The 27,482-nt window shown below is 38.7% G+C and overlaps 1 protein-coding gene across 2 annotated transcripts; it reads left to right on the top strand.

Moving 5' to 3' along the window:
- The first annotated feature begins 10 nt into the window (after positions 1–10).
- On the top strand, positions 11–26,888 carry TMEM64 (transmembrane protein 64). Of its 2 annotated transcripts, XM_043601338.1 has the most exons (3): positions 11–808; positions 17,355–17,510; positions 23,039–26,888. In XM_043601338.1, exons 1-3 carry the CDS (start codon positions 11–13, stop codon positions 23,228–23,230), a joined length of 1,146 nt encoding a protein of 381 aa, XP_043457273.1. In that variant the 3' UTR covers positions 23,231–26,888. The 2 variants fall into 2 exon arrangements, with proteins under 2 accessions (XP_043457273.1, XP_043457274.1); XM_043601339.1 differs by lacking the exon at positions 17,355–17,510.
- Positions 26,889–27,482: the final 594 nt, after the last annotated feature.

Genomic DNA, 27,482 nt, shown 5'->3' with positions numbered 1-27,482 from the left:
CGGCCGAGGCATGTGGAGCCCCGGCGGGAGCCTGCTCCAGGCACTCCCCCGGCTCCTGCAGCACGCCGCCCTCCAGGGCCGCGCCGAGCTGCCAGCCCGCTGGGCCACGCCGCGGGCGGCGGGCGGGGACGACGCGGCGGATCGCCTCCCTCGCGGGGGCGGGGCGAGCGCGGCAGCGGCGGCGGCGGCTGCCTCCGGCGCCCTGCTCGGCGCCTATCTGGAGCGCCACGGTCCGCCTGCGGCCTCGGAGCTGCCGGCGCCGGGCGGGGCCTTGGCGGGCGGCCCCGGGAGCGGCAGCGGCGGCGGCGTGGTGGTCGGCGTGGCGGAGGTGAGAAACTGGCGCTGCTGCTGCCTCGGCAGCACCTGTTGGTGCCGGAGCCTCGTGCTGGTGTGCGTGCTGGCCGCGCTGTGCTTCGCTTCCCTGGCCCTGGTCCGCCGCTACCTGCAGCACCTCCTGCTCTGGGTGGAAAGCCTCGACTCGCTGCTGGGGGTCTTGCTCTTCGTCGTGGGCTTCATCGTGGTGTCGTTCCCCTGCGGCTGGGGCTACATCGTGCTCAACGTGGCCGCGGGCTACCTGTACGGCTTCGTGCTGGGCATGGGACTTATGGTGGTGGGCGTCCTCATCGGCACCTTCATCGCCCATGTGGTCTGCAAGCGGCTCCTCACCTCCTGGGTGGCCGCCAGGATCCAGAGCAGCGAGAAGCTGAGCGCCGTTATTCGCGTGGTGGAGGGAGGAAGCGGCCTGAAAGTGGTGGCGCTGGCCAGACTGACCCCCATACCTTTTGGGCTTCAGAATGCAGTGTTCTCGGTAAGTGGTATCCCGCTGTCCCCATCCGTTTCCAGGGCTGTTTTCCAGCGGTCTTGTGACGGCCCTGGGAGGGCGCTCCATCAGACAAATGCCAACAGAGAAGTGACATTGACAAACAGGAGTTCCGATCACTTTGCGTCGCACGCTGAGGAATCTTACACAAATAAAACCGATTTTAAGTCGGGGCCTCAAAGGGACATCTGGTAGAGAAAGAACTACTCCTTTTTGGCGTATAAGTTTGATTAAAAACGAAGAGTCCTTTTAACTTTAAGGAGAAATGAATGAAAATGTCCATGTTATACATTTGCCATCTTATTTCTGTAGCAGCTTTGGCAACAGTCAGGGAGTGACGGCTTCACATTCCTAGCTTTCCCTCTTGCCTGTATAAATGCATCCCGGGTTTTGACTCAAGTTTTTAAGGACACGGGGGCTAGAGGAAGTGTTTGGGTAAACAGTGGAGGGCGTAGCTTCAGACTCCATATTACAGAGTTTCCTAAAATTTGTAGTAGGCCTTTTCTCCATAAAGTATAAAGTAGTTTGCTTTGGTACAATGCAAAGGGAGAAATCCTCCAGTTCATTTTTCTTTGGAGGAACTTCATTTTGAAATCACTAGGTAGAGGATAAAACAAAATAGGACGTATGACCTTTTGCCTAGTGAGCATATATTTTTCTTTATACACACGTACCTTTTTTTTTTTTTTTTTTGCCCGATACTGGTATGTTCTGCTTATCCAATTTAGCTTTCTCTAGCTCAGTGCAACTGAGGAATAGGAATACTCCTAGAGAGGAGTCATCCGACTGGAAGAAAGGAAGCCAGTCTTTACAAACTTCATGACTTTGGAACGAATGATTAACTCTCTCTTCCCTTGCTTTCCTCTTTTCTAAAGTGAAGGGGTTGAACTAGATTACTGAGTTCCCCAAATTCAATGATTCAAAACTACAAAGAGTTCATACAGAGATTTCTAGGAACTCAGCCCTTCAGCTTGACTTAAATAAAACTGTATGGAAGTTAAGAGATACAGCATTCAAAACCATAGGGATAGATGTATTTTATATTCTGTTAGTGATTCTGATACATTGTATTGCTTCAAAAACAAATTCTCTCGAAACTTTCTCATTTTGCTTTGTATTAAGAATAATTCCAACCACCCATTCCTAAAAGATAAAAATTGGTATTTTTAGGAGTGTGGTATCCTTTTAAAGCCCAAATGACTTCTGATTCATTTTTGTGAATAATTTTTTATCACCACCAATCGCTCTTAAAGCAATATATAACTTTAACAAGCTGTAACCATCAGGTTAAACAACATGAATAAACTCGCAGTTTATCTAAAGAAAAAAAAAAGAATAATTCTAACCAACCTACCCCATTTTTGTGATGAAATTAAGAATTTTTTTTCTTTTCTTTTTTTAAATGTCTTTTACAAATCTAATGTTCATTCTGACCAACATCAGCAATGGTTGTAGAATGAAGCTCATGGAGGCATGGAGATAGCTCAGGGGTTTTCTGTGAAGAGAAAGTTTGGTGTTTATGGTGGTTTGATATGTTTTTTGACTTAAATTTTTCCCTTTTACAACAATCTGTAGTATGAAGTATAAACATGGAACTTTGACCTTATGTTGGATAATAATAGATCAAGTGTCCTAAGACTTTGGAAGAGGGTTGGGACTAAGGAACCCGCATAATTTCCTTCTAACGTTTGCTTTGTTTTCCAGTATGGCTTGCATCCTTGTGTGTTTTCTTGTTCACCTACTGTGTGCTTACTATCCTAAGCTCTTCACAAATATTATTTGTAATCTTTAAAACAGCCCTGGAGACTGTGCTTATGCGTATAGTGTAGACTCTTGTTTAGTAGTTTGGAGCACAGGACTGGTGCTCTAGAGGCCTGTCGTCTGCATACAGTCTGGTGACCTTGGTCAAGTTGCTTATCCACTTGGTGGTCAGTTCCTTATTTGAAAAATGGGGGAAGTAGTGGTACCTACTTCATAGGATTATTGAGACCGTTACATAGGTAAATACATGCAGTAGAACCTGGCTTAACAAACACATGTTGGTTTTTGTCACCATTACTATTTGATTACCCAAGGGCACCTAAGTACTAAATAAATGGTAAAGTAAAACTCTGCACTATGGTTTGATGATAGGGTCTCAACCCATGGCTCTATTTCTGCATCGCATATTTAGTACGTAGTGTAGTCCTGGTTATATAATGAGGATTCATTATATATTTATTAATTAAAGGTAGGACAGTTTTTTTTTTATAATGTCTTTTTAAATCTGTGAATAAAAAGTTATAGTTTGTGCTTGGAAATAATTGAACGTAATTATGTAGTTGAAACCACACTTGACAAGGGGCAAGTCTCAAGTTGGTGCTGTGGGTTCAAGAGAAAAGAAGGAGAAAAAGAAAAATGTTCTCTTGAAATAGATATTATTGGCACAGTTTTACTGGGGAAGAGACAGACGCTCAGCCCTCCAGTGACTTGTTCAGGGTCACTCACCTACCAGGTGGGGAGCCGAGGTTGGGAACCAAGATGGGCTGATAAGGTGCGTTATACTGTAAAATTCTTACTTCTAGCCCTAAGCAGGGTGGGTTATAGAGCCAGTGGATGTAGTCTGTTACTTTCTCTTTGGTCATTTCTGTTATTCTTAACTATCTGCTTTAGTAGTTCTTTCAACCAAAAAGCTTACTGAATTCACCCAGGGTATGTGGATGAAAAGAAAGCTTAGGTTAGACTGATTTTTGCTATAGTTTGACTTTCTCTTCTGCTTTCTATAACATCATTCTACTTCCACCCTCTGTATCCCCATAAACCTCTGACTGCCCACAGCTGCCTGCTTCCCAGGCATATTTCTCTTGTTTTCTTTTTCCCTTCCTGTCTTTTTAAAGATCTTCCTCCCCCCTCTTTCTCCTCTATTCCACTTAAAACTCATTTTCTTAATGTCCATGATTAAAGAAATTTATCTGAGCTTACTTTAAGTGAGATATAGTGATCATGAGAGGCATAGGCTTTGGAAATAGTCCTTGATTAGCCCATGATGAGTTATGAAGGTTAAATAAGCTAGTGCAGTGAAGGTGGCCTTTGCCTGACACATAGTCAATTCTTAGTCTTTGTTAGCAATTATTATTATTAGTGGTGGAGGTAAGTGGTATTTACGTTTTAGAGGCAGAAGTTGATTGTAATGGTTAACATATAGAACAAAAGGGGTTTTCCCTTGCTTTGTGTCTGTTATTAACCATATTTCTTTGCTCTTCCCGTCTGTGCTAAAAAGGGATATGCAAGCTGACCCTCCACTTTTGAAACTGTTGAAATAGGAAAAAAGTACATAACACTCTATAGTATCAATTCTTAGATCATAAGAAATATAATTTCCCAAGTACATATTTAAATTTTTTCCTTTTTAAAAAATGTAGCTATTGTTTTTGCTGGGAAATAGTTAAAGCTCCTCCCTCCCCATTTTTAATGTTGTATCTGTAGTTATTACTGCCTATTAAGACAGATACATAGACTTATAGTTTATGTGTGCTTCTAACTACTGTTCTTTATGGACACACCTCTAGGGTGAGCCTGCCTGCCTGCCTTCCTTCCTTCCTTCCTACCTTCCTTCCTTCCTTCCTTCCTTCCTTTCTTTCTTTCTTTTGAGAGAGAGGAAGAGAACACAAGTGTGGGGGAGTAATAGAGAATCCCAAGCAAGCTCCATGCTGTCAGTGCAGAGCCCCATGCAAGGCTCGAACTCTGGAGCTGAACCATGAGATCTTGACCTGAGCCAAAATCAAGAAATAGCCGCTTAACTGACTGAGCCACTCAGGCACCCCTAGGATGAGCATTTCTTACAGCTTCGGTCGGGACAGGCTACATTGTGCGGTAGTGAAAACCCCTCCATCTCAGTAGGTTCAGAATTAAAGGTTTGCTTACCTGTTGACAGATCCAGATTCAGCTTGGTTTGGGGAAGGGGCAGGGAATCTTTGCTTTATGTCACTTTTACCCTGGGATCCAGGCTGACAGAGCCACCCTCTTTCATTTGGTTACTGGGACACAGTGGATTGCCTACTGGGTTTTAAAGCTTTCATCTGGATATAATCCCACCTTTCACTGCCTGAACAAGTTACGTGGCCAGCGCTGATTTCAAAAGAGCGATGCGTGTGCCAGGAAGGAGATAAAACTGGGGTGTTTGGGTAGCAGTCTTCATGACTCTGTCACTTGATTACCTCCTCTCTCCCCCACAACTAATCTTGGCTAAACCCTGTGGATTCTGCCTCCTGAACACTTCGGTTTGGCCCACTGCCATCAGTCTGGTTCAGGCGTCTAAGCCTCCTACCTGGTTTCCTTGCCTTTGGGCTAAGGATTTCCAGTTTTTTCTCTATCCAGAAAAATCTGATTTTGTTACTCCCCTGCAGGAAACTCTCAAGTGGGTTTTCTTTTCCCCTCAGGATAAATTCCAAACCCTCACAGCATACATACCTCTGCAGCCTGTCTCCTGCCATTCCTTGGTTACTAAGTGCCTTTTGATGTGTTAACTTCTTGAATCCCAAGCATTCTAAGATTGGTATTTCAGATTCAAACAGCAAGTCTTGCCTGTAGCTTTGCAACTTCCAAGTTTTCCTTTTTATCAGTTGCTGGAAAACACACTAGTTCTTAATAGAGAAGGACGGTTGGTGGAGGTGTAGAAGGAGCGGGAATCCTAAAAGAGTAAAGTCGTCTAGCAGAAACTTGTCTGTAAAGTTGAAAACTGAAAACATTCACAAGAAGAACATCCCATCCTATATTTAATGAGCATTAGAATGGTCTTGTAAGTTCTGTTCTAAGATGCTCCCTTGGAGACATCTGGACTTTTCTACAGTTTGCAGTTACCTTCTGTGAAATGTCAATTTTAATCCCCAAAATATTATGTGATAATTGGTTGTTATGAGTAACAGAATTCATAATGATACTTGCAGCTGCCAGAAGGGAGATCCTAAAAGTCATTCTCTTTTTTTACTTTGGTCATAGAAAAACTTAAAAAGTCAAAGGTGTTGTAGGTTCCTTTTCTTACATAGTTCCCCATGGGAAATTTTGTTTCCATCATCATTTAATTTTAGAAACCTAAAATAAAAACATGAAGCAAAGCGTGAAAGATTCTCTTATTCATATGTTATATACCACTTTGCAGTTTGCAGAACAAATTAATATACATGATCCTCCTTAATCATTACAGCAGTCCTTTGAGGGGCTATCCTTGCCTAAAAGGTGGAGTGATATAGAGGACAGATATTACACCCTTGAAATCAGATTTGGTCCTGGTATTCAGTGTGACGTCTTGAGATACTTATAGTTACTCTTTTGAGCCATACTTTCTGTTGTAAAGTGTGTTTAATAATACTTGTTATGTGATGTGACTAAATACATAGTTTGCTCATTATTTACCATTTCCTTCTCTCTATCCTCTGCATTCCAAAAGGAGGGCATTGAAACTCAGAGTTTTTTTTCTTTTGTAATTTAACAGAAATATTTGTATTGCACTTACTAACTGCCAGGCACTGTTCTCACAGGCACATAGTGACTTGTTTGATGCTCATATCAACCCTAAACCTCATCTTACCACTAAGGCAACTGAGATGCAAAGTGGCAAAGTAACCCAAGAGCACACAGTTAGTAAACGGTAGTCATGAACTTACCCAGTATTCCATTGTTGTTCCAAGAAGAGCTGAATTTCTCAGAGATTTCTTGGTTCTGGTTTCAGAGCACTTGCCCTATAGCGCATCACATAAATATTATGGAGGACTTCCCACGTGTCAGGCTCTGGGCACCGTCCTACATAGTTGAATTAGACATCATCCCAGGACTCTACAACAGGGGTCAGCAAACTGTGGTCCCTGACTAGGTCCACTGTCTGATATTATATGGTATACAAACCAAAAATGTTTTTTTCATCTTCTTAAAGTTTATTTATTTATTTGGAGAGAGAGAGAGACAGAGAGAGAGAACTTGCACGCAGGGGAGGGGGGTTGGGGTGGGGTCGGGAGGGGCAGAGAGATTGAGGGAGAGAAAGAATCCCAAGCAGGCTCTGCCCTGTTAGTGTGGAGCCTGACACAGGGCTTGAACTCAGGAACCATGAGATCGTGACCTAAACTGAAATCAGACGCTTAACTAACTAAACCACCCAGGCACCCCAGGTTTTTTCATTTTTAAATGATCGGAAGAAATGTCAAAAGACTATTTTGTGCATGTCAGAGTTACATGAAGTTCAAATTTCAGTGTCTAAATAGTGTTATTGGACTACAGCCATGGTCATTCATATTTATATTAGTTGTGGCTCACTTTTAAGCTAAAATGGCCCCGTTGCAGTAGAGACCCTATGGCCTACAAAGCCTAAAATATTTCTTGCCTGGCATTTTATAGAAAAAGTTTGTATTAGAGCTTCATCAGTCACTGTAATAAAGCAACCATTAAGCTGAGCCCTTCAACTGTAGGAAGAGGCCCTTATGCTCTGCTATGTGTCTTATTTACCTTTGTATTTAACAAAATTAAATATATTTTTTAATAGTGTGGGGTTTTTTTGTTTTTTGGGGGGTTTTTTTGGTTTATTTATTTTGAGAGAGAGAGAGAGGGAGGGAGAATATCAAGCCGGCTTCACTGCCAGCTCAGAGTCAGATCTGGGGCTCAGACTCATGAACCGTGAGATCACAATCTGAACCAAAGTCGGCTGCTTACCGGACTGAGCCACCAGGTGCCCCTGACAAATTATGTTTTTGAAAACAAAAGCAATAAATATACGTGCACTGTGAGTAAAATGCAAACAAAATAGAAATGAATAACTTAGTGAATTTAAAAGTGCACGGCCTGACCCCTCACCCTGGCTCACTTCTCATTGGAACCATTTTAAAGAAGTATGCGTTAGCTGGGGTGCCTGGGTGGCTCAGTCGGTTAAGCGTCCGACTCCAGCTCAGGTCATGATCTCGCGGTTCGTGAGTTCGAGCCCCGCGTCGGGCCCTGTGCTGACAGCTCAGAGCCTGCAGCCTGCTTCGGATTCTGTGTCTCTCTCTCTCTGCCCCTCCCCCGCTCGTGCTCTGTCTCTCTCACTCTCACAAATGAATAAATGTTAAAAAAAATGTTTTCTCGTCTTAAATTCTTTGTCTGTATCATGGATATAACCACAGATTCAAGTATAGTTGATGGGTTATGATACTTGTCACTGTACCAGTGTATCTAATGATCCTTTCTTCTCCCTGTTAAAATTCTCTTATTCACTGCCAGTGGTATAGTTTGGAGGGAATAGAAAGATGGAGATCAGGCTGTATTTTGAAGGAGCTTGGGGTCTGTCTCTGAAGGGTCACATATGGCCAAGTTGACAAATGTGATGCCACCTCAACTCACACCCTTAGGCCCCACAGTACACGGAGTACAACTGGCCATTACTTCCTTGAAACTGTTTGCCCCTCTTTGTGCTTTTCTTCAGTTATCTCATCAGTTTCTGTGGTTTTTATGCTTCATCTTTGGGCTTACAATTCACAAATCAGTATCTCTAGCCTACTGCATCTTTTAAACACATACTGAATGTCTTATTACCCCTTCCTAGGTGAAAAAAAAAAAAAATTCTTTAAAAGCAGACAAGTCTTATTAAAACTTACTTCAACAATATTTCTTTAGCAGTGTTCATTGTAAAATTTGCAAAGTATAGTAAGTACAAAGAAGAAAACAGTCATTAACATTTTAGTGTTTATTTTTCTAGTCTTTGCCTTGATGGCTGCATGTGCTTTCCTTATATAACATTGTGAGTAAATGTTGTAAATGATTTTTGTGGCCTCTTACTGCATGTAATGAACATTGTGGTTATTAAATTTGGCACAGAATGGCAGACAGTGACCACACAGTCAACTATGGTTTTCTATCTTTGTATTTGTATCCCTGCTGTGAGCTGGGTCTTATGTATAGAAGGCATTTGATAAATTTTTGTTGGGTGAGTAAAAATAATTAGCCTATATAGTTTTTCAACTCTATAATAAGATCTTTTTGACTGTGTTCCAGAAATTATATGCAGTGAAGTATGAGTGTATTTATTTTCTGGGGAAAGGGTTTTGTGTGTGTGTGTGTGTGTGTGTGTGTGTGTGTGTGTGTGTATTAATCAGATTCTCAAATGGATCCGTGACTCTTAAAATATTTAGGAACCATGAAAAACAATTCCTCATTTAGGGACATCAAACTAAGGAAAAAGTCTGTGTATGTGAAGATGGCCTCTGCGTTGTAAATAGACCTACTGACCTAACCATCTTTGTCAGTAGAAGCCTGTACATTGAAAGCCTCTTCAGCTGTTAGAGTAGGGTCTCTCAGAGCCCCTGCCTTGTTTTTTTCTTTCTGGTACCAAGACTTTCTCAGTACTTTCACAGTTGCTACTTAACCAGAAGGTCTCAGCCTTGACATTAGTTTGACCTCAGAGATTACTGGAAATGCTTTTAGTATTTATTCAGTGTTCATTTAATAAGTAACTAGTAAGTGTCTAATCTGTGCCCACGGCTGTTCTAGATGCTAGAGTTATCGCAGTCCATAACGTAAAGTTCATCCCAAATCCCTTAAGGTGCTTACAGTCTAGTGGAGAAATCGCATTCTGGGTATACTATGGCATACATTTTGCTGATAATTTCCATTTATAACATGATTTCCTTTTGGGGGACAGAGGAAGGTATTCTTAATTTCAGAACAGATGATTACAAGTAGACTTGCATCCTAACCTGTTTAAAAACTGGCAATTATCATAAGTCTCCACATTTATAAACAGTTCTGATGTTGATACAGTCAGCATCCAATGAACATATATTTAGCACCTAATAATATATAATGGGCATCTTGCTAAAGACTAGAGACACAATGAAGAATAAGACAGATAGGTCCCTTTCTTTACAAAATTTATAGTCTGGGGAAGGGGGTGAAGGGCAAACAGATGGTGAAGTCTTCGGTTACTCACTAGTGTGAAGGGGACTGGGGCGTGACAGTGCCTAGTGTCCTGTCAGAGAACTTGAATGCTGTTCCTAATGCAGACCTGGAAGCTTAGGGAAGGTTTGCTAGAGACACTGATGACTGAGTAGTGAAAGACAGTGTAGGACTTTTGCCCAAGTAGAGGAGTGGGAGGAGGTGTGAATTTCCTCTCCAGAAGGAACAATGTACAATGGCCCAAAAGGAAAAAAGAGCAAGAAGTGTTCTAAGAACAAGAGAATTTTGATGTGCCTGGAACATAATGTGATTTGAAGCATGAGATAATCAGAGGCTAGGGCGTGAAGCACTTTGCCTGTTGAAAAATGTGAACCTTATTCTGATGGCAGTCAGAGTTAAAGCAGGATTAGATTTGCATTTTTAAAGTTTTTAAAAAAAATATTTTATTTTTTTATTTTAGAGAAAGAGCAGCTGGAGAGAGGGGTAGAGGGAGAGAGAGGGAAACTCAGGCAGGCTTCACCTCAACACAGAGTCTGATGCAAGGCTTGCTCCCATGACCCTGGGATTATGACCTGAGCCAAAATTGAGAGTTGGGTACTCAACAGACTGAGCCACCCAGGCACCCCTGCATTTGCATTTTTAAAAGATTTCAGCAGGAATTAGCATAGGTGGTGAGTGCAGGTTAAGTCTGGGTATGGAGACTAGAGAGGAGAGATTGAATAGGAATAGAACAGACAGTAGGTAGATTTCGTAAGTATTTAGAAAGTGGAATTGACAAGACAGGGCAAATGATTGGATTTGGGAATGAGGGAGGAATGAGCTGTGTGACTGACTAGTGATGTGTCTAGCTAGGGGACACAGGGAGAGGTATTTTGGGAGGGAGGGAAAAGGAAGGGAGAAGGGGCAGTTAATATTTTTTCTTAAACTGGTTTTGAAGTTTTTATATTTCTGGAAGTGAATACTACAGTTGACTCTGAATGCACTGAACCCTGCCCTCCGCTCAAAAATCTATAAATAACTTTTGACTCCCCAGAAAACATAACTATTAATAGCCTACTGTTGACCAGAAGCATAAGGAGCCAATTCACAAATATTTTGTATGTTATTATATACAAATAATGTTTTATCCGCTATGTTCTTACAATAAAGTAAGGTAGAGAAAAGAAAATATTATTAAGAAAATCATAAGAAAGAGAAATGCATTTACAGTATTGTATTGTATTTACTGGAAAAAGTCCATGTACAGGTAGACCTGCACAGTTCACACCCTTGTTCAAGGGTCAAGGGTCAAATAGTTGCCATTTCAAACTATTTCTGAAATACTGATAAAGTATTTTGAGGATATATATATATGATAAAACACACAGTTTATCAATAAATAGTAATTAGATGAAAAGATCAAACTGTACTCACTTTCGTTTCCTTTGATCATTCCTTTCTTAAAAATTATTTTGGGCCAGATGGCCAACAGGCACATGAAAAGATGCTCAATGTCACTCTTCATCAGGGAAATACAAATCAAAACCACACTGAGATACCACCTCACGCTGGTCAGAGTGCCTAAAATGAACAAATCAGGAGACTATAGATGCTGGCAAGGATGTGGAGAAACGGGAACCCTCTTACACTCTTGATGGGAATGCAAACTGGTGCAGCTGCTCTGGAAAACAGTGTGGAGGGTCCTCAAAAAATTAAAAATAGATCTACCCTATGACCCAGCAATAGCATTGCTAGGAATTTACCCAAGGGATATAGGAGTGCTGACGCATAGGGACACTTGTACCCCAATGTTTATAGCAACACTTTCAACAATAGCCAAATTATGGAAAGAGCCTAAATGTCCATCAAATGGTGAATGGTAAAGAAATTATAGTTTATAAACACAATGGAATACTACTTGGCAATGAGAAAGAATGAAATATGGCCATTTGTAGCAACGTGGATGAAACTGGAGAGTATTATGCTAAGTGGAATAAGTCAGGCAGAGAAAGATACCATATGTTTTCACTCATATATGGATCTTGAGAAACTTTAACAGAAGACCATGGGGGAGTGGAAGGGGGAAAAAAAAGTTACAGAGAGGGAAGGAGGCAAACCATAGAGACTCTTAAATACTGAGAACAAACTAAGGGTAGATGGGGGTGGGGAGAGGGGAAAGTGGGTGATGGGCATTGAGGAGGGCACCTGTTGGGATGAGCACTAGGTGTTGTATGGAAACCAATTTGACAATAAATTATATAAGAAAATAAATAAAAAATATTTTGGGGATTCATGATTTTTTTCTGTATAATATTATTAAATACGTGTTTAATTGTAATTTACCTTAATGCAACCTTGTCAATAAAACAGCATCCATGTTGTATAAACCAAGAAAATTCAGGAAAGCATAATTCACTAAAACTAATATTAGATTCATAGAACTGTGGATAAAATTTGAGTTCCTCTGAATACAGTAGATCACGTTTATATTCTTAATTAGATCTATGTCAAGATACTCTATGTAAAAATTAGATAAAGTTTCTTAGTGGATTAAATTAAAACCGGTAAAACCGTTGTATAAATAGCTATAAACTGAAAAAGTGGAGGGGCTTGAGGCAGGGCTGCCTGGCGAGAGTACTTAGTACGGTGCCTAAGAGGACAGCAGGCCCTTGGCGAGGGTACTTAGTACACAGCCTAAGAGGACAGCAGTCCCCAGGTTCCACAAGCAGTCGAGTGATGCATCTGAAAATAGAGGTTCTCTTACTGTCAGCCCCAAACATAAGTCAGCTCTTGCTCTTCAGAGTTAAGCATTTTTTTTTCTTTTTCTGTTTTTTTTGGTTGTTGTTGTTTTGTTTTTTCCTTCTCAGGTGGGCTGTTTGTTTTCAGGATCTATTTTGTATAAGAGAAAGTTCTACATTAACCCCCACTGGCCCAGAGAAGTGAATTACATCCCCAAGTAAAATCCCAGTACCTTAAAAAAAATTTTTTTTAATGTTTATTTATTTTTGAGACAGAGAGAGACAGAGCATGAACGGGGGAGGGTCAGAGAGAGGGAGACACAGAATCCGAAGCAGGCTCCAGCCTCTGAGCTGTCAGCACAGAGCCCGACGCGGGGCTTGAACTCAAGACTGTGAGATCGTGATGTGAGCCGAAGTCAGATGCTTAATCGACTGAGCCACCCAGGTGCCCCAAAAAGCCCAGTACCTTTGGGAATAAGAATGCATAGGATCACCTGGGTGGTTCAGTTGGTTAAGTGTCTGACCTTGACCTCGGCTCAGGTCATGAGCTTGGGGTTCCTGAGTTCAAGCCCCGCAGGAATGCATATAGTTTTATGGTGCTTCTAGAGTATTAAAAGCATGGGAGGATGTCAGTCAAGTAACATTCACCATCCCTAAAACTCTTACTGGAGTATTTATGATCATAGAAACCGACTAATAGGACAACAATGGCATCCTAGGTTGAGATATCTAGGAGTTCTTTGGAGTAGGAAAACAATCTTGAGCCAAGATCCCAGGATATTATAGGCAGGAATTCCAATGGAAATATTCTGGGCTCACATTTAATGTCTTTCTGGCAAGTAGGACAAGCAGACAGATTTTTAAGAAGTTGGTGGATAAGAACTTACCGAGAGAAGTTTGGGTAGGTCTCTTTGGGAACAAGTATTCTCACTTTATTATGATTTTCAAAGAATGGAGCTAGATGCAGATTCTGAGTAAGATCTTAGCATGTAGCATGCTTTCTTTGGATATACATCTTTTCAGAAAGGGCATGTATTTGAACAATAACACTTGCTTTTTCCCTAGGATGAGGTTTTGTCAAAAAAGGGTTTGATGAACTTTGCTTTCTGCTTTGGACAAAGGACTAAAGAGTTGAGTTGCAGAGTTGTTTCACATTTATGAGATCTGTTCTTAATATCACCATTTGGATATTACTGATGTCCTATCTGAATGTCAGTTTTGCATTTTAGAGAAACTTCATTACTTCATTAAGTCTTCATTTAAAGACTATGGACTAAAGCTTTGTATTCTGACATTTTGGGAATTGAAATATTTATTTTAAAGACAAATTTCAGGGCACCTGGGTGGCTCAGTTGGGTAAGCATCTGACTCTTAGTTTCAGCTCAGGTCATGATCTCATGGTTCTGTGAGTTCAAGACCCACATCAGACTGCACTGACAGTGCAGAGCCTGCTTGGGATTCTCTCTCTGCCTTTCTCTCTCTCTCTCTCTCAAAATAAATAAATAAACTTTAAAAAAGTAAGATAGCTTCCAAAACATGCAATGTCATCTTATTAACTGCAGCATCATAGTTTTTGTGATTCATTTTTTTGTCATATTTACTCATTTTATATATTTGACGTTTATTCTAAAGAAAGGTCTCTGTTCCTATACGTACTCCAAACTGACAGAGGAACCTTTCTTCACCCGATTCACATCATTCCTTGACTATACATTCCCCAGTACTTTTCTACTGGGTACAGACTTACTTCTCTTTTCCCTCCAGGCCCCTAACAAGTATCACCCAAGTATTTGTCCTGTACAGGCTTCCCTTGCGTGTGCTCTGTAAACAATCCAAAGCTCACTGCCAACTTCACTGATACATCCTGTACTTTCTGTATCACATTTCCTTGTTCGTTCTCTTCTTAGAACGCCTTAGCTTCCTCATCCCACCTATCTCTGCTTGCCATGCCAAACGCATATTTAGGTTTCAGAGTCCATTTCGAATGCTGCTTTTTTTTACATGGTTGCCCTTTGGCCCCTATTCCTGCAGCTCATACTAATCCCTGTTTACTCTTTAAGGCTTCACACAGTCCTTCTCAAGCCCCCCTTCCTGGGGTAGTTGATGTGTCCTTGTCAGTTTGTAAATCCTTTAAAGGTAGAAGTTGTACCCTACTTTCTGTCCCTTGCAGGCACCTACCGGAACATCTTGGCCTGGGCAAAATGGAGTCAGTGATTGTTTAGTTGAATTGTTAGCCAGTCACTATAGTATTCTTTCCAGACCAGCAGTGGCACGTCTCCAGTTAATGATCTGTGCAGAGAGATGAATGTAGCTTTACTGAAAATAGGGTTTACGGGATTATTAGATTAGATTGTAGTTAGACTAGCTGTAGGTTACTCTTTTAACATATCAGATCTTCACATTAGCAAATAGAAGTTTAGTAAAGTGGCCAAAAACTTTCTTACATACAAGTAAACCTAGATGGGGCTATAGAAAAGTTACTCTCAAAATTAAAAGCAGGAGCAACCACAACACAAATGGCTTAGAGATAAATGAATAAGAAACGTATAATATGTGAATAAAACCATCAAACTTTAGTAAGAGATGTGAAAGGTTTTGAATAATGATAGACACATTTCTGGATAAGAATAATTGAATGTTCTGGGGATTTCAGTTCTATTCAGATTAATTTAGAAATTTACCTTAATCCCAGTAGAAAATTTGCTGATTTTTTTCTTTTTGAATGATAGAATGGTCCTAAAATGTATCTGTAAAAATGAATAGGTATGAATAGTTATGGCATTTTTAAAAAGAAGACTAATAAAGGGGTTTGCAGGATAGGGAATTCTGTATCCAGATATTAACTGATAGTCTTTACAATAGTCTGGTTTCAATATAAGATTTCATATGTCAGTGGATAGTGTTAGAGCTCCCAGTAGACCCTTTTACATATAATTACTTTATTTGTTATAAAGTAAACATCACAAATCATAGGAGAAGTTATTAATTATTCAATAAGTAATGCTAGGAAAACTGGCTACTGGAGAAGGGGAGGAATAAGGCTGTATCTTCACCTTTAATTAAATTCCAGAAGGAATAAGTGGTAAATGTTAAAAAGGAAAATAGAATCAGAAGAGAAATGCAGGTAAAAAAAAAATAAATCTAAAAAGACCTTTTAAAGCTAAAAAAAAAAAAGGGGGGGGGAAATTCAGAGGAAAAGATAGGTAATATTTGATTATACAAAAATTATGAAACATTTGTATGTCAAAACATAAAATTAAAAGATAAGGAATACTTTAGAGGAAAATGTTTGCCAAATATAATGGACAAAGGTTGCCCATATATATGAAGAGCTCTTATGAATAAATAAGAAAAAAATTAACATTCCAGTAAAATTGGGCAAATATGAACAAGGAAAGCCATAAAAAATGCAAACAGAAAAATGTATATTTAAAACTAATATTAATATATATTAAAATGTATAGATTAAACAATCATAAAATATCATTTTTACTCCATCAACTAGGAAAGATTGAAGTTTAATACTTAAAGTTGGTAAGAGTATGATGAAATAGACATGCATTATTTATTGATAGATATGTAAATCAGTGTGAACTTTTTTGGAAAACAGGTTTTATTGTTAGATCCAGTAATTCTACTCCTAGTGATGCATCCTAAATAGTGGAGATACATATTGTATTAGTCATTTCTTCCTGTATAACACTCCAAAAAGGGGGTGACTTAAAAATAAGCATCTATTATCTCAGCGTTTCTGTAGGTTGGGAATTCCTGTGCAGCATAGCTGGGTGCCTCTGACTCAGGTTTCTTTCACAACCCTGCAATCAAGGCGTTGGCCAGGACTCTGGTTATCATAAGGCTTGGCTGGGGGAGAATCTGCTTCCAGGCTCACTCATGTGGCTGTTGGCTGGCCTCAGGTCTTTGCTAGCTGTGGGCTTGAGGACCCTAGTTCCTTGCACATGGTGCTCTCCATGGAGCTACTTACCTGCTAGAGGGACAGCTGAAGGTCCATTCTTTTTGTAACCTAATCTTGAGAGAAACATCTCCTCACTTCTGCCATAGTCTGTTTGCCAGGAGTAAGTACTAGGTCCAACTCACATTCTAGGGGAAAATATCACATAAGGGCATGAATACCAGAGGATGAGTTTTGTTGGAATATTTTAGACACTCCCACACAGGTTAACATACAAAGGTTTGCATTGGAGTGTTTTTTTTTTAACTTATAATAGCAAAAATATAAATACATAATCACATATACACAAAGAAACAAATAAGGAAGCAATTGAAATATTCCATAGCAGAAGAATGCTTAAATTGTACCATATCCACACAGTGGTAGCATAATTGCATAGTAATGATCATGTCTACCTTTTCGAGAGTCAGTCCCGTGCTAGGCATTTGCTCCTGACTGTGCTAATATTTCTGATCCTGACAACAACCATGTTATTACCTTCAGGTCACAGCTGAAAATGCTGATTCTCAGAGACAAAAGAGTTCATTGAATTCTCAGCACCGGCATGCCATTATAGGGTTATCTGGCTTCAGAGCCCAGTAACCACACTGGCGTTGAAACACGCTTATGAAGATTTCTAATGACATGAGGAAAACTTACAAATCTGTTTTTACAGAGTGATCCGCGTGTGTGCACATTTTATTTACATCGAAGAAAAAGATTGTCACCAATGTTATCTTTTAGTGATAGAATCATGGAATATTAAAATTTTTCTTGAAACTCTTATTTCATTCTCAGTCTACATTCTACATGTATACCCTTTATAATCATTTTAAAAAATGAGAATGCTTTGTAAAATATTTCAGCTCCTTCTACTCCCAAGGAAAAACCATTAGCAAGACTTGTACACACAGTTTTATGTAAAATTGAAATTTTACTTGATAACGAAATCATTCCCTTTAATCTGCTCTTCTAGATTACTGATCTCTCCTTACCCAACTATCTGATGGCATCTTCGGTTGGACTGCTTCCTACCCAGCTTCTGAATTCTTACTTGGGTACCACCCTGCGGACAATGGAAGATGTCATTGCAGAACAGAGTGTTAGTGGATATTTTGTGTTTTGTTTACAGGTGAGTTTAAGGCTAAGGGTTCTCTCTCTCTCTCTCTCTCTTTTTTTTTTTTTTTCTTTTTGTATGGCATTGCTTATTTTAAACCTAACAGATTTCACTGAGAATTATTTAAGAGAATTTTTCCTTTTTATTTCTTTTCTTGTTCTTTCAATCATACTTCATATTTTTACAACATTTACATTTTAACTGTGGATATATGGAAGTGTATAGAACTGAACTGATGCTTCTTAAAAATTCTCTTAAAACAAAGGGAATGACAAAAATAGGGTTCTTTTTGCAGTGATTTCCAGTCATTGCTCTATTTCGAGTTTTTGTGAAGTGTTGTTAATACTATGTTTCTGAAGATAATTTTAGTGAGATTTGGTAGGGTTGGGTTTTTATCTGACTTTATCTTCAAATTATTGAACTCTCTAATTGGTATTTTTAAAAAATATTATACTGGCAATGTAATTTTTTTCTAGTACAATTTGATGTAGAAAAAAATGGTTTTTTTTAGAAAGAATTGCTTTATAAAAGTGTCTGAAGTATTCCATTACAAATTCAAGTAAGATTTGCATAATGGATTATTATTACCATGCAAATTGTAATATAGTTTAGGGTAATACAATTCCATATAAAAGGTTGATAAAAGAAAAAAATCCTGTTATGTAGGCACATTTATTCAGTGCCTTTCAGTTGCAACGGGAAGAGTTCAAAATTCATTTCGTTAGTTGTGCTATATTTGATTCCTGAGATTTATGAAAATATAAAATCACCAAAATTTTTGATGGTTTAGTAAGACGATGATAATAACTTTTGAGAGCTTTATATGCCATATATTTAAGCTCATTTAATCCCTACCAAAACACTAGAAGGTATGTCCTTTTCTTATGTCCTACTAATTGCGTACATCTCTCCCCAACTCTTCGCGACATCAGCAGTGGCAGGAATATTTATACTATGGAAAATGGCAGGTGCTCCAAATCAAGACTCCTACCTCTGATCTCCAAGAGCTAGTTTATCAGCACACCAGTAGATAGTGATTTGTCTAAAGTCTCAGCTGCACGGGGTTGGACCAGGACATGAACCAAGGTAGTTGGCCGTGGGAACCATGCTCATAGCCAGGACGATAGTTTACAGAGCAGATAACACTGAGATAGCCAGCTTATCTTCCTGGTCTCTTCACTTGCTAGGTTTAATTTATAGTTATTAAATGTATGCTAATCATATTACAAATTTGCTTTTAGCATTATTCTTAATTTTAAGTTACTATAGTAAAAATACTATGATAAATAAAGCCAGAGTTGATTTTCTTTGTGCTTATGTAGTAGAAGTTTAGTAAGTCCAGGAATATTTACATTGAGCCATAAATAAAGCTTATCAATTGAATGGCTTACTTTAAGAAAAAATTTGTAACATTTTTCCTATTCGGGAATCCATTTTGTTTTTACTTGTTTGTACAAAGTGATACATATGTACATACACACACACACACACACACACACACGCATGATATATATATATATCATGCGTGTGTGTATGTGTATATATTTTAAAGAACCTGAATGATAGATTTTTAAAAAATTTTTTTAAATGTTTATTTCACTTTGAGAGAGAGACACACAGAGTGTGAGTCAGAGAGGGGCAGAGAGAGAGAGGGGGACACAGAATCTGAAGCAGGCTCCATCCAGGCTCTCAGCTCTCAGCACAGAGCCTGACATGGGGCTCAAACTAATGAGCCGTGAGATCATAACCTGAGTTGAAGTTGGACACTTAACCAACTGAGCCACCCAGGCACCCCATGAATGATAGATTTTTTTTAAGTTTATTATTTATTTTGAGAAAAAGAGAGTGGCTGCAAACAAGGGAGAGGCAGAGAGAGAGAGAGAGAGAGAGAGAGAGAGAGAGAATCTCAAGCAGGCTCCACGCTGTCAGCACAGAGCCCAATGTGGGGCTCAAACTCACAAACCGTGAGATCATGACTTGAGCTGCAATTAAGAGTCAGAGCCTAACCAAGTGGGCAACCCAGCTGCCCCTGAATGACAGATTTTTTTTAGCATACATTTAAGCACATTTTATGTTTTTTTTAGTTTTCTGAAAATGAGTAACCCATTCGAAATACCTTTTTTCCCATTACATTATGTTTGAGTAATTAGAATTGGTCATTATCAGTAGTTTTCATAAGTTTTTCATTATTTGATACTTTGTTTCTATGTATCTTAGTAAATCACTCAACTATAATTAGTGGAGTTATAATAGAACAAAGTAGTTCATGCATTTGTCAGTAGTGCTTCTAAAAATATAGGGTCTTGTTTTTTTCCAACAACTTCTTACCCCTTTGAGTTGACAAATTTCAGCTTAGGCTACAAGACGGGGGAAAGGCAAATATTTTTTAGCCCAGACGTTTATAAAAACAACAATAACTGCCACAACAAAAAAAATAAAGGCACGTTTATACCTCGGACTTATTTGTTGATGTTCCTTATAACTTAGTATATTTCAGAAAGGATTTCATTCAGCTTACAAAAGAACACAGAATAAAACAAGAGGGAAAAGAAGTCCGCGTGAAGAGGGAACCTAACATGGGAACAAAGGATGACGCTTAGGTTAAAGTTAGTAGAGTAAGTGTATTCGTGAGGTTTCTCATATTTGCTAGAAATAAGTCACTCGTCTGCCTCTGAGCTTTATAGCCACCTAAATAGAATCCACAGCGTCTGTAAAATTAAAGCAATACAAAATAGATGTTCAGAGGAAGGAACAACTATTTCTTGTACAAAAATCCAACTTAAGATGCTGTGGTCTTGCAATTCAGTTACTCTTGTCCATGCCCTGTATTTTTCGGTGTACCCACCGGCCAAAACCCTGGATGAATCCAAGTTTTGGTATGTTTCGCACCTGTTGTTTTGGGGGAAGTCATACAACCACATTGGTAATACTTAATTCATGATTGCAAAACTTCTGGTTTCTCAGTATTTCCCCATAGCTTAACCGTTTCCTTTGTCTTCCCACCCCCCATTTCCTCAATGACTATGGCAAACCTATCTTCACTCCTCGTAATTTTGGCTCCTGTCCCCACTTTCCACTTCATTCTCAACAGATTGCCTTTCTTGATTAACAGAAAAATCAGAACCCTTCAAGTGGGAAACCCTTCAATTTCCATCTAAGAAATCTACTAACTGTCTGGTATTCTGCTCATGCTCTCAGCCTGCTCTCTAGTTGACGGTAGAGGAGATGCCTTTCTGTGGAAGGCTGGTCCATTTGTTTGTGTTTGATTCTTTTGTGTTCATAAGGAAACTTTATAAAACAGGTTTTTGTTCCCTTTTTTTTTTTTTTTTTTTTTTTACTCTTTAATAAGGTAGTATGTTGGGGAAAGAATCAGCACATATTGCCAGGCCCTGGGTCTACAAGGGCATCTGGGGAGAATCCCATGTAAAGATTTTACCCTCACTGGAAACCTGAAAAAGTTTTTCACTAGATCTAAGCCTATTTTCTGTGGCTGTCATCATTAATTTTGTCAAAATCAGATATACTTTCCAGTTGTCATCTGACTTGAACTCCCAGCAACCTAAGATTCTTTTTAAAACGCTTTCTTCCCTTAGCTGTTTTGATTTTTTTTTTTCCCACGTGCTTGGTTCATTTGTCAGCATCTCTTCTTCTTTGCACCCCACAATTGATATTCCTCAAGATTCTAGCCTAAGCTTTGTGTTCTTACTCTGAAAACTCTTCTTCCTGGAAATGCAGTTATTATGGTGGCTGCTATTAGGTTTATTTGCATAAAGACTCCCAAATACACATCTTCAGCTCAGCCTTCTTTCTAAGCTCTGGACCCATTCACTGCACTGCCTTGGATATCCAACAGGCACCTCAAATCCAGCATGTCTGAGGCAGAGCTCAGCAGCTCTCCCGCACCCTCCCCAAATCAGTTTTCCACATCTTTCCATGGTGTCACCATAACACTGATAGGTATCAAACTTACATATCGGTTAGTATATCTTGTTTTTTTAGGAGAGCAAATACAGCATTTGAAGGCCCATCTTTAAAATACCTAATTTGCTCAGAATTATGGGGCACTTGGGTGGCTCAGTTGGTTAAGCATCTGACTTGGGCTCAGGTCATGATCTTGTGGTTCGTTAGTTCAAGCCCGCCTTGGGCTCCATGCTCACAATGCAGAGCCTGCTTGTAAGTCTCTCTCTCTCTCTCTCTCTCTCTCTCTCTCTCTCTCTCTCTCTGTATCTCTCTCTGTCTCTCTGTCCTCCCCCTCTCCCTCTCTGTCTCCTTCCCTCTCTCTGCCCCTCCCCTGCTCTTGCTCTCTCTCTTTCTCTTTCTCTCAAAATAAATAAATATGCTTAAGTAAGAATTTTATTGAGTACTGGATACCCATTTATTAGTGCCCCCCCCTTGCACAAGTTCCAAGTTCCCCTCGCTAACCCACCCCCACTATGCTGTGCCTCGGCACTTCCCTCACTACCCTCAGTGCTTCTATTTAGAATACTTTTCCCACAAAACTGTTAAAATTATGGATAGGCTATTATTTTATATCATGTTGTATTTTAGGGTCACTATGGTTAGAGTAGCCTTTGAACTTCTTTGAAACTTACTGGGACATTAAATATCACCTGTCCTAACCTTGTTGCCTGAGAATATTTGCTCCAAACTCAAAAGAACTGACTTACAAATGAAGTTTGGAATAAATACCGTTTAGAAGATATGTACTGCCTAGACATTCTGATGAACTGTATATAGAATGTTAAAGCACATTAACATATAAAGAGAGACCACAGGTTCCTATAGGACAGTGGGAGAAGCCTCCCTAGTGATGTGAAATCACATCAGTAGTTGAGCGGTTAAGTCAAGACTAGCACCGGATTTTGATTTCAATGCGTTTTTTCATAGCCCTTTGGCATTTTTTTCTTGATCATCATGTTTTCCTTTGTTTTTGCTTTTCCTTAAGTACAGACAGTTTCATGTTCATGATCTCTTATTAATTTCTTTTGAAGTTTATTGACATTTCACTTTTTTAAAGCGGTTCATAATATTTTAAAGTTTGGCTGCACCAGATAGTTCATTTGTAAATGGTAGTGCTTCTCTCTAAGTGGGCTTGGGAATACCTGTGGACATTTATAGTCCTGCAAAGATATATTACATTAATTACATTAATAAAGTTTAGCCGGCTGTTGCCTCTTTTTAGACTTTTTTGTTTTGTTTTTTTATTTTATTTTTTTTATTCCTTGAAGGAAGCTGTTTGGTACCAGGAGACGAGTTTGACTTGTATCAAGCAAACATCATTTATATGGACTAAAAAGGATGTATGTGTGCTAGCCTGATATCCTCTGATGGTTACTTCTAGATTTCAGCCCTCTCTTCCCAGTTGAAGCAGCCAAGGAAAGAATGAATGGAAAGTGTGTGTAACCCATTTAAAAATCTTACCTGACCATGTTGGAGAGGCATCCCGTTTGAAACATTTCTAAGCCAAATATTTATGGGATTTATTTCTCCATGTTTTTCTGTGTAAAATATGATTAACTGTCATGTTTTATTTTTGTCCACAGATTATTATAAGTATAGGCCTCATGTTTTACGTAGTTCACCGAGCTCAAGTGGAACTGAATGCAGCTATTGTAGCTTGTGAAATGGAACTGAAAACCTCTCTGGTTCAAGGCAATCAACCAAATACCAGTGGCTCTTCATTCTACAACAAGAGGACCCTAACATTTTCCGGAGGTGGAATCAATATTGTATGACTCTAACAAAATGTATGATTGTCAAGAGCTAGTGTGCTGTCCAAGGTCTAGTGGTCACATTACTAGTGGGCAGAGACAAGTTCTAATTGTATTACGGCACAAACAAAACTGACTCGTTTTTAAATTGCACAATTTTTTTAAAGGAAGAATCATTTTCTGGATATGTAAGTGTAAACGTAGATGCAAATTTGGGCTGCACCTCTTTATCGTTTATTATGCCCGCAATGGCCTATAGGTCTGCACTTTAGTGTTTTTTAATTGTTTTCTTTCTGGGTACTTACGAACAAAGAAATAACCCAAATATTTTTCTGCTTAGTGTCTTTATTTATAAAGTCCCTGAGTAGTTGTTTGCATCTTCCCTACTTACAATGATGAGTAGAAGTATGTAATTTTAAATGTATGACATTATTTAGGTGTTCTTTGTCCTTTCCAGAAAAGATAATGTTTTGTTTTGTTTTGTTGTTTTAAGAGGGACCACTTTGCTTCCCTTTTCTTTACTAGTTAGAATATAGACATTAACTTTGGGTTGAATGTATTTTTGCAAGCATCATTGCAGGGCCATTTACACCTATTCACACAAGCTTAAATCCTACATTGTGGGACTGAAGTGCTCTTAAGATACCTTTTTATTTTCACTGTGTAATATGCAAGGCAAAAGGGAAATTATTTAATGGATGGTGGCTCAAATTAGAACTCAAGTTCTAATTCCATTACATTGGCTTTACGCTCATTAGATCTTTCATCAAAGGGCTGTCCCATTGCAGTCTTACTAAAAAATTTTAGTAAAGTAAATTTCTTTTTCTTTTTATATTCATCATTAGGCTTTGAGATAAAGATCTACTCTTTTAAAATGATGGGCTTTCCATCATTAAAGATGTCACTCAGGTGGCCTTGTTTGATCAAATCGCCTTTTTAAAAAACCAAGCTTTAAAATCATGTTTATAATACCACCGAATTACATATATATTTGTCCCCATAGTCTTCAGCTTTAAAACTATAAATGTAATATTGACTTAATACCCAAATTTGTATTATTTGCCCTACTATAACGTAGGTTTATTTTGTTTGTTTTTTGGTACTTGTTTTTCTCTGATAAGACTCAGGAATTCTGAAATGTGAAATTAAGTCTCAATTCTTTCTCTTGTAGCATGAATTGAGTGTATTTATTAATAGCACTTAGGAGTATAGCATACAGTAATTTGGCATATGATCCATATGACATATGTAGTATTCATTTATCATCTTATGTTTTTAAAATGGGTTGTGAACTTAATGATTAGGTTTTTACAACCCAGATTATAGACATGAATGCACATTTTCTGGTTGGTGTCTTTTTTGGCTATGAAGAGTCTACCTTATCAGAGACCTCCCATTTGCCTTTTCCTCAGGGTAAAACCTTTGCCCTGATTTACTAAAGTGCAAAAGAGTTCTTTTGGGAGCAGGTTATTCTAGTCTTATGCTAGAGAATGCATTGCATTTAATCATTTTAATGCATAAGTTTTTTGCCCTATTGCAGTCATAATTGTTTTCCTTTCCTCTATAATGCATAAATTTTCTCACCTTTGGGTAATGGTGAAGTTCACTTACATGTCAATGCCAAGAAGACCTCAGTGCAAGTGATCTTAGAGGCACCTGGGTCTATAGTACTTAATTGGCCTCCAGTCTTTCTTTCATTGATAGAAAAAAATATATATAATACTGGAATATTCTTATTCTTTTTTTAAATCCTAATTGTTTAGGTGTTTTTATTTTTTAAAAGAATTTGTTTAATAATCCCAGTGAACAATATGTTTGATTTATTCTTTTCTAACTTGACAATATTTTTCTTGTGCTTCTTGTTTGTTGGTTAGTTTTTGTTAAAGGAATCATTTACGATCACTACTTTCATACTTGTGTTACACTTCATGTATTTTGAAGTGCATTTATTTACTTAGCATTTTGTAACTTGAATAATTTCACCAAATGAATCCCTTTTGGTAGTTTGTAATGAGTTCTCCCAGTTGTTGCATTTTGTTTCATACTTAAATATGTAAAGGTAGAAGAGAAATAAATTTTCTGTATTCTGCCCATCATAATTTTATATAATAAAATCATCCATTTTTACTTAAAATAGTATGGTTTTACTGTTTCTAAAATACTAATCTAAAGCTGCAGTTTTCCTTTTCTTCATTATTTCTGGTCTCCAAGTAAACAATAATCCGTTATATTCATGCCATTTGCCAGCTGATTTTTGGTTACTGGGTTTTAGATGTGCTCTCTAAAAGTTGTACGAAGTATTGCCATGCCTTATTCACTCCATCTTTAACCCCGCATCCCCGATTTATGGCAGCAACAAGTTTCTCCCGGATCTTTTTATGTTGCCCAAATAATGCCTCCAGTCATACAGTGTGTGTGTTTGTAAAATAAAATCTTTTTGATTTCTCAAACTGCAGCATAGAGTTGCTTTATGCACATTAAAAAATAAAAAAGCATACAATATACATAATTTCTAAGTCTGATGAAAGATATGCTCTATTTTTGGTTCTTTGGACCTTTCCCCTAGTTTTCCATACTTTTTGGTTTATTGTTAATGATTTTATGTACTCTGCCAAATTTTGTCATGTGGACTATTTTAAAACAGCACCTCTTTTTAAAAACATGTACATAATTAAACGTGCTTTCATGTCCATTTTCGTTTGATCATATGATTTGCAAAATATGTTGAAATCTGTACTCTGGTTTATGAAAATACCAGAACCCAATCTCTGTCATTAGAATGTGTGTTTTGAGTTTGTGTTCAAGAGTGACTGTGTGGGTTTGTTCCCCATACTCTTGTTTTATGTACTTTGTAACCAACTGCAAACCTTGCTAAGATGATTTTGCTTTGATAGGGTCAAATATATGACTATGAAACATTTCTCTCCTTGAGAGGCTAAGTTTACTAGTTACTCTTCCTTGTTCTTGCTGTAACTGAGCTAAGTGGTGTAGCTACAAGCATTTCCCGGCGTTTCTGTGTGTGTTAATGTGCAATGCTGATTTGGACTGTTCTTGGGGAAGGTGCTCTGGCTTATTTATGTATTTGTGGGACTAGCTTTAGAATGCTTGAGAAAGCAGCTAGGTATGTGCCGGGTGATACAGGTAAATCCTTAGATGCATGGTAAACTAAATCTGTGCTATTCAAAAGCAAGTGGCATTTGCAGAGAAGAAGAAAAGTATATGAGGACCTCAGGAATAGTGATACTGACCTAGGTTGATGACTTTGGTGATGGAATCAGAGGCCACTCAGGGTATCAGAATGATGGTCAAAATAACACTATCTGGTTTTCAGATTAGATGTTGCTGATTTCTGTTATAATTAGCTATTTAGAAATAACTTTTTTAATGGTCATCTCTTTAATTTTAAAAGCCTTTAAAGAAGGGAGAGGAATCTATTCCACAGGATATTTGAAACTCAGGAGTTCTAATAACCTTGCATATTGAACATAAACTATTCACTTATTTCACAACTAAATTATAACATGGTACTTCTGAATTGCAAAGTAATTGCTGCAAACTATTTTCTATGGTAGCTAAAGATTTAAAATAGATCATTCTAAAGGTGAATCAGTAAAATCTCTTGATAATTGATACCCTAGATCACTTGTGTGCCTGAGAAAATAAAAGGTAATGTTTTATTTTCCTCCTTCCTTCTCTTTCTTTCTTCGTATAATTTGATGGATATAGAGAAGTGTACCATGGGAGGGAGCAAGTCAGGAGGAAGGGAGGACATGTTTCTAAGGTAGAGTGGTGGTAACTGACCCTAGGTGGGGGCGGTTATGGTTACTGTTACAGCAGAGGTCCTGTGGAGAAAGGACTGTGATGTCTAACTTGGCATTTGGTCTTTCATTTCGTTTTATTTTTTTCTGATGCCCCTAAGTCATGAAATGCTACCTGCCCTTCAGAAAATTGTTAGTCATTTGTCCCAGGCTGCAGTAATGTTTACAATGCCTTCATAATGTCAAAAGACTTTGATACAATTTCCAGTTGATCTCTACCCTGCTTCGGTGACTGTTTCCTTGGGGGCATGTTCCTGCTGTCATAACACTTTCATCTCAGCACCTAGAGTACCACTTGCCCTTGTTTCTTTGTAGCAGGTCCCATACTATCACGTGTACACCGTGTGGGGCCATTTTTGGTCAAAATTGCTTGCTAGAACACAAAATAGGCCAAAGAGGGGATACCACCCATTACAGACTGCTTTCAAGTAGAGAGGTGCAGTGGAGCGCCCATTGGA

This window comes from Prionailurus bengalensis, chromosome F2 (assembly GCF_016509475.1).
Source record: "Prionailurus bengalensis isolate Pbe53 chromosome F2, Fcat_Pben_1.1_paternal_pri, whole genome shotgun sequence".
NCBI lineage: Eukaryota > Metazoa > Chordata > Mammalia > Carnivora > Felidae > Prionailurus > Prionailurus bengalensis.
This window is presented reverse-complemented; position numbering and strand designations above follow the sequence as displayed.

Coding starts and splice junctions, on each gene's coding strand:
- TMEM64 (XM_043601338.1), top strand. CDS start 11: ATGTGGAGCCCCGGCGGGAGCCTGCTCCAGGCACTCCCCCGGCTCCTG. Junction 809..17,354: donor TTCAGAATGCAGTGTTCTCG/GTAAGTGGTATC, acceptor CTGCTCTTCTAG/ATTACTGATCTCTCCTTACC. Junction 17,511..23,038: donor ATTTTGTGTTTTGTTTACAG/GTGAGTTTAAGG, acceptor TTTTGTCCACAG/ATTATTATAAGTATAGGCCT.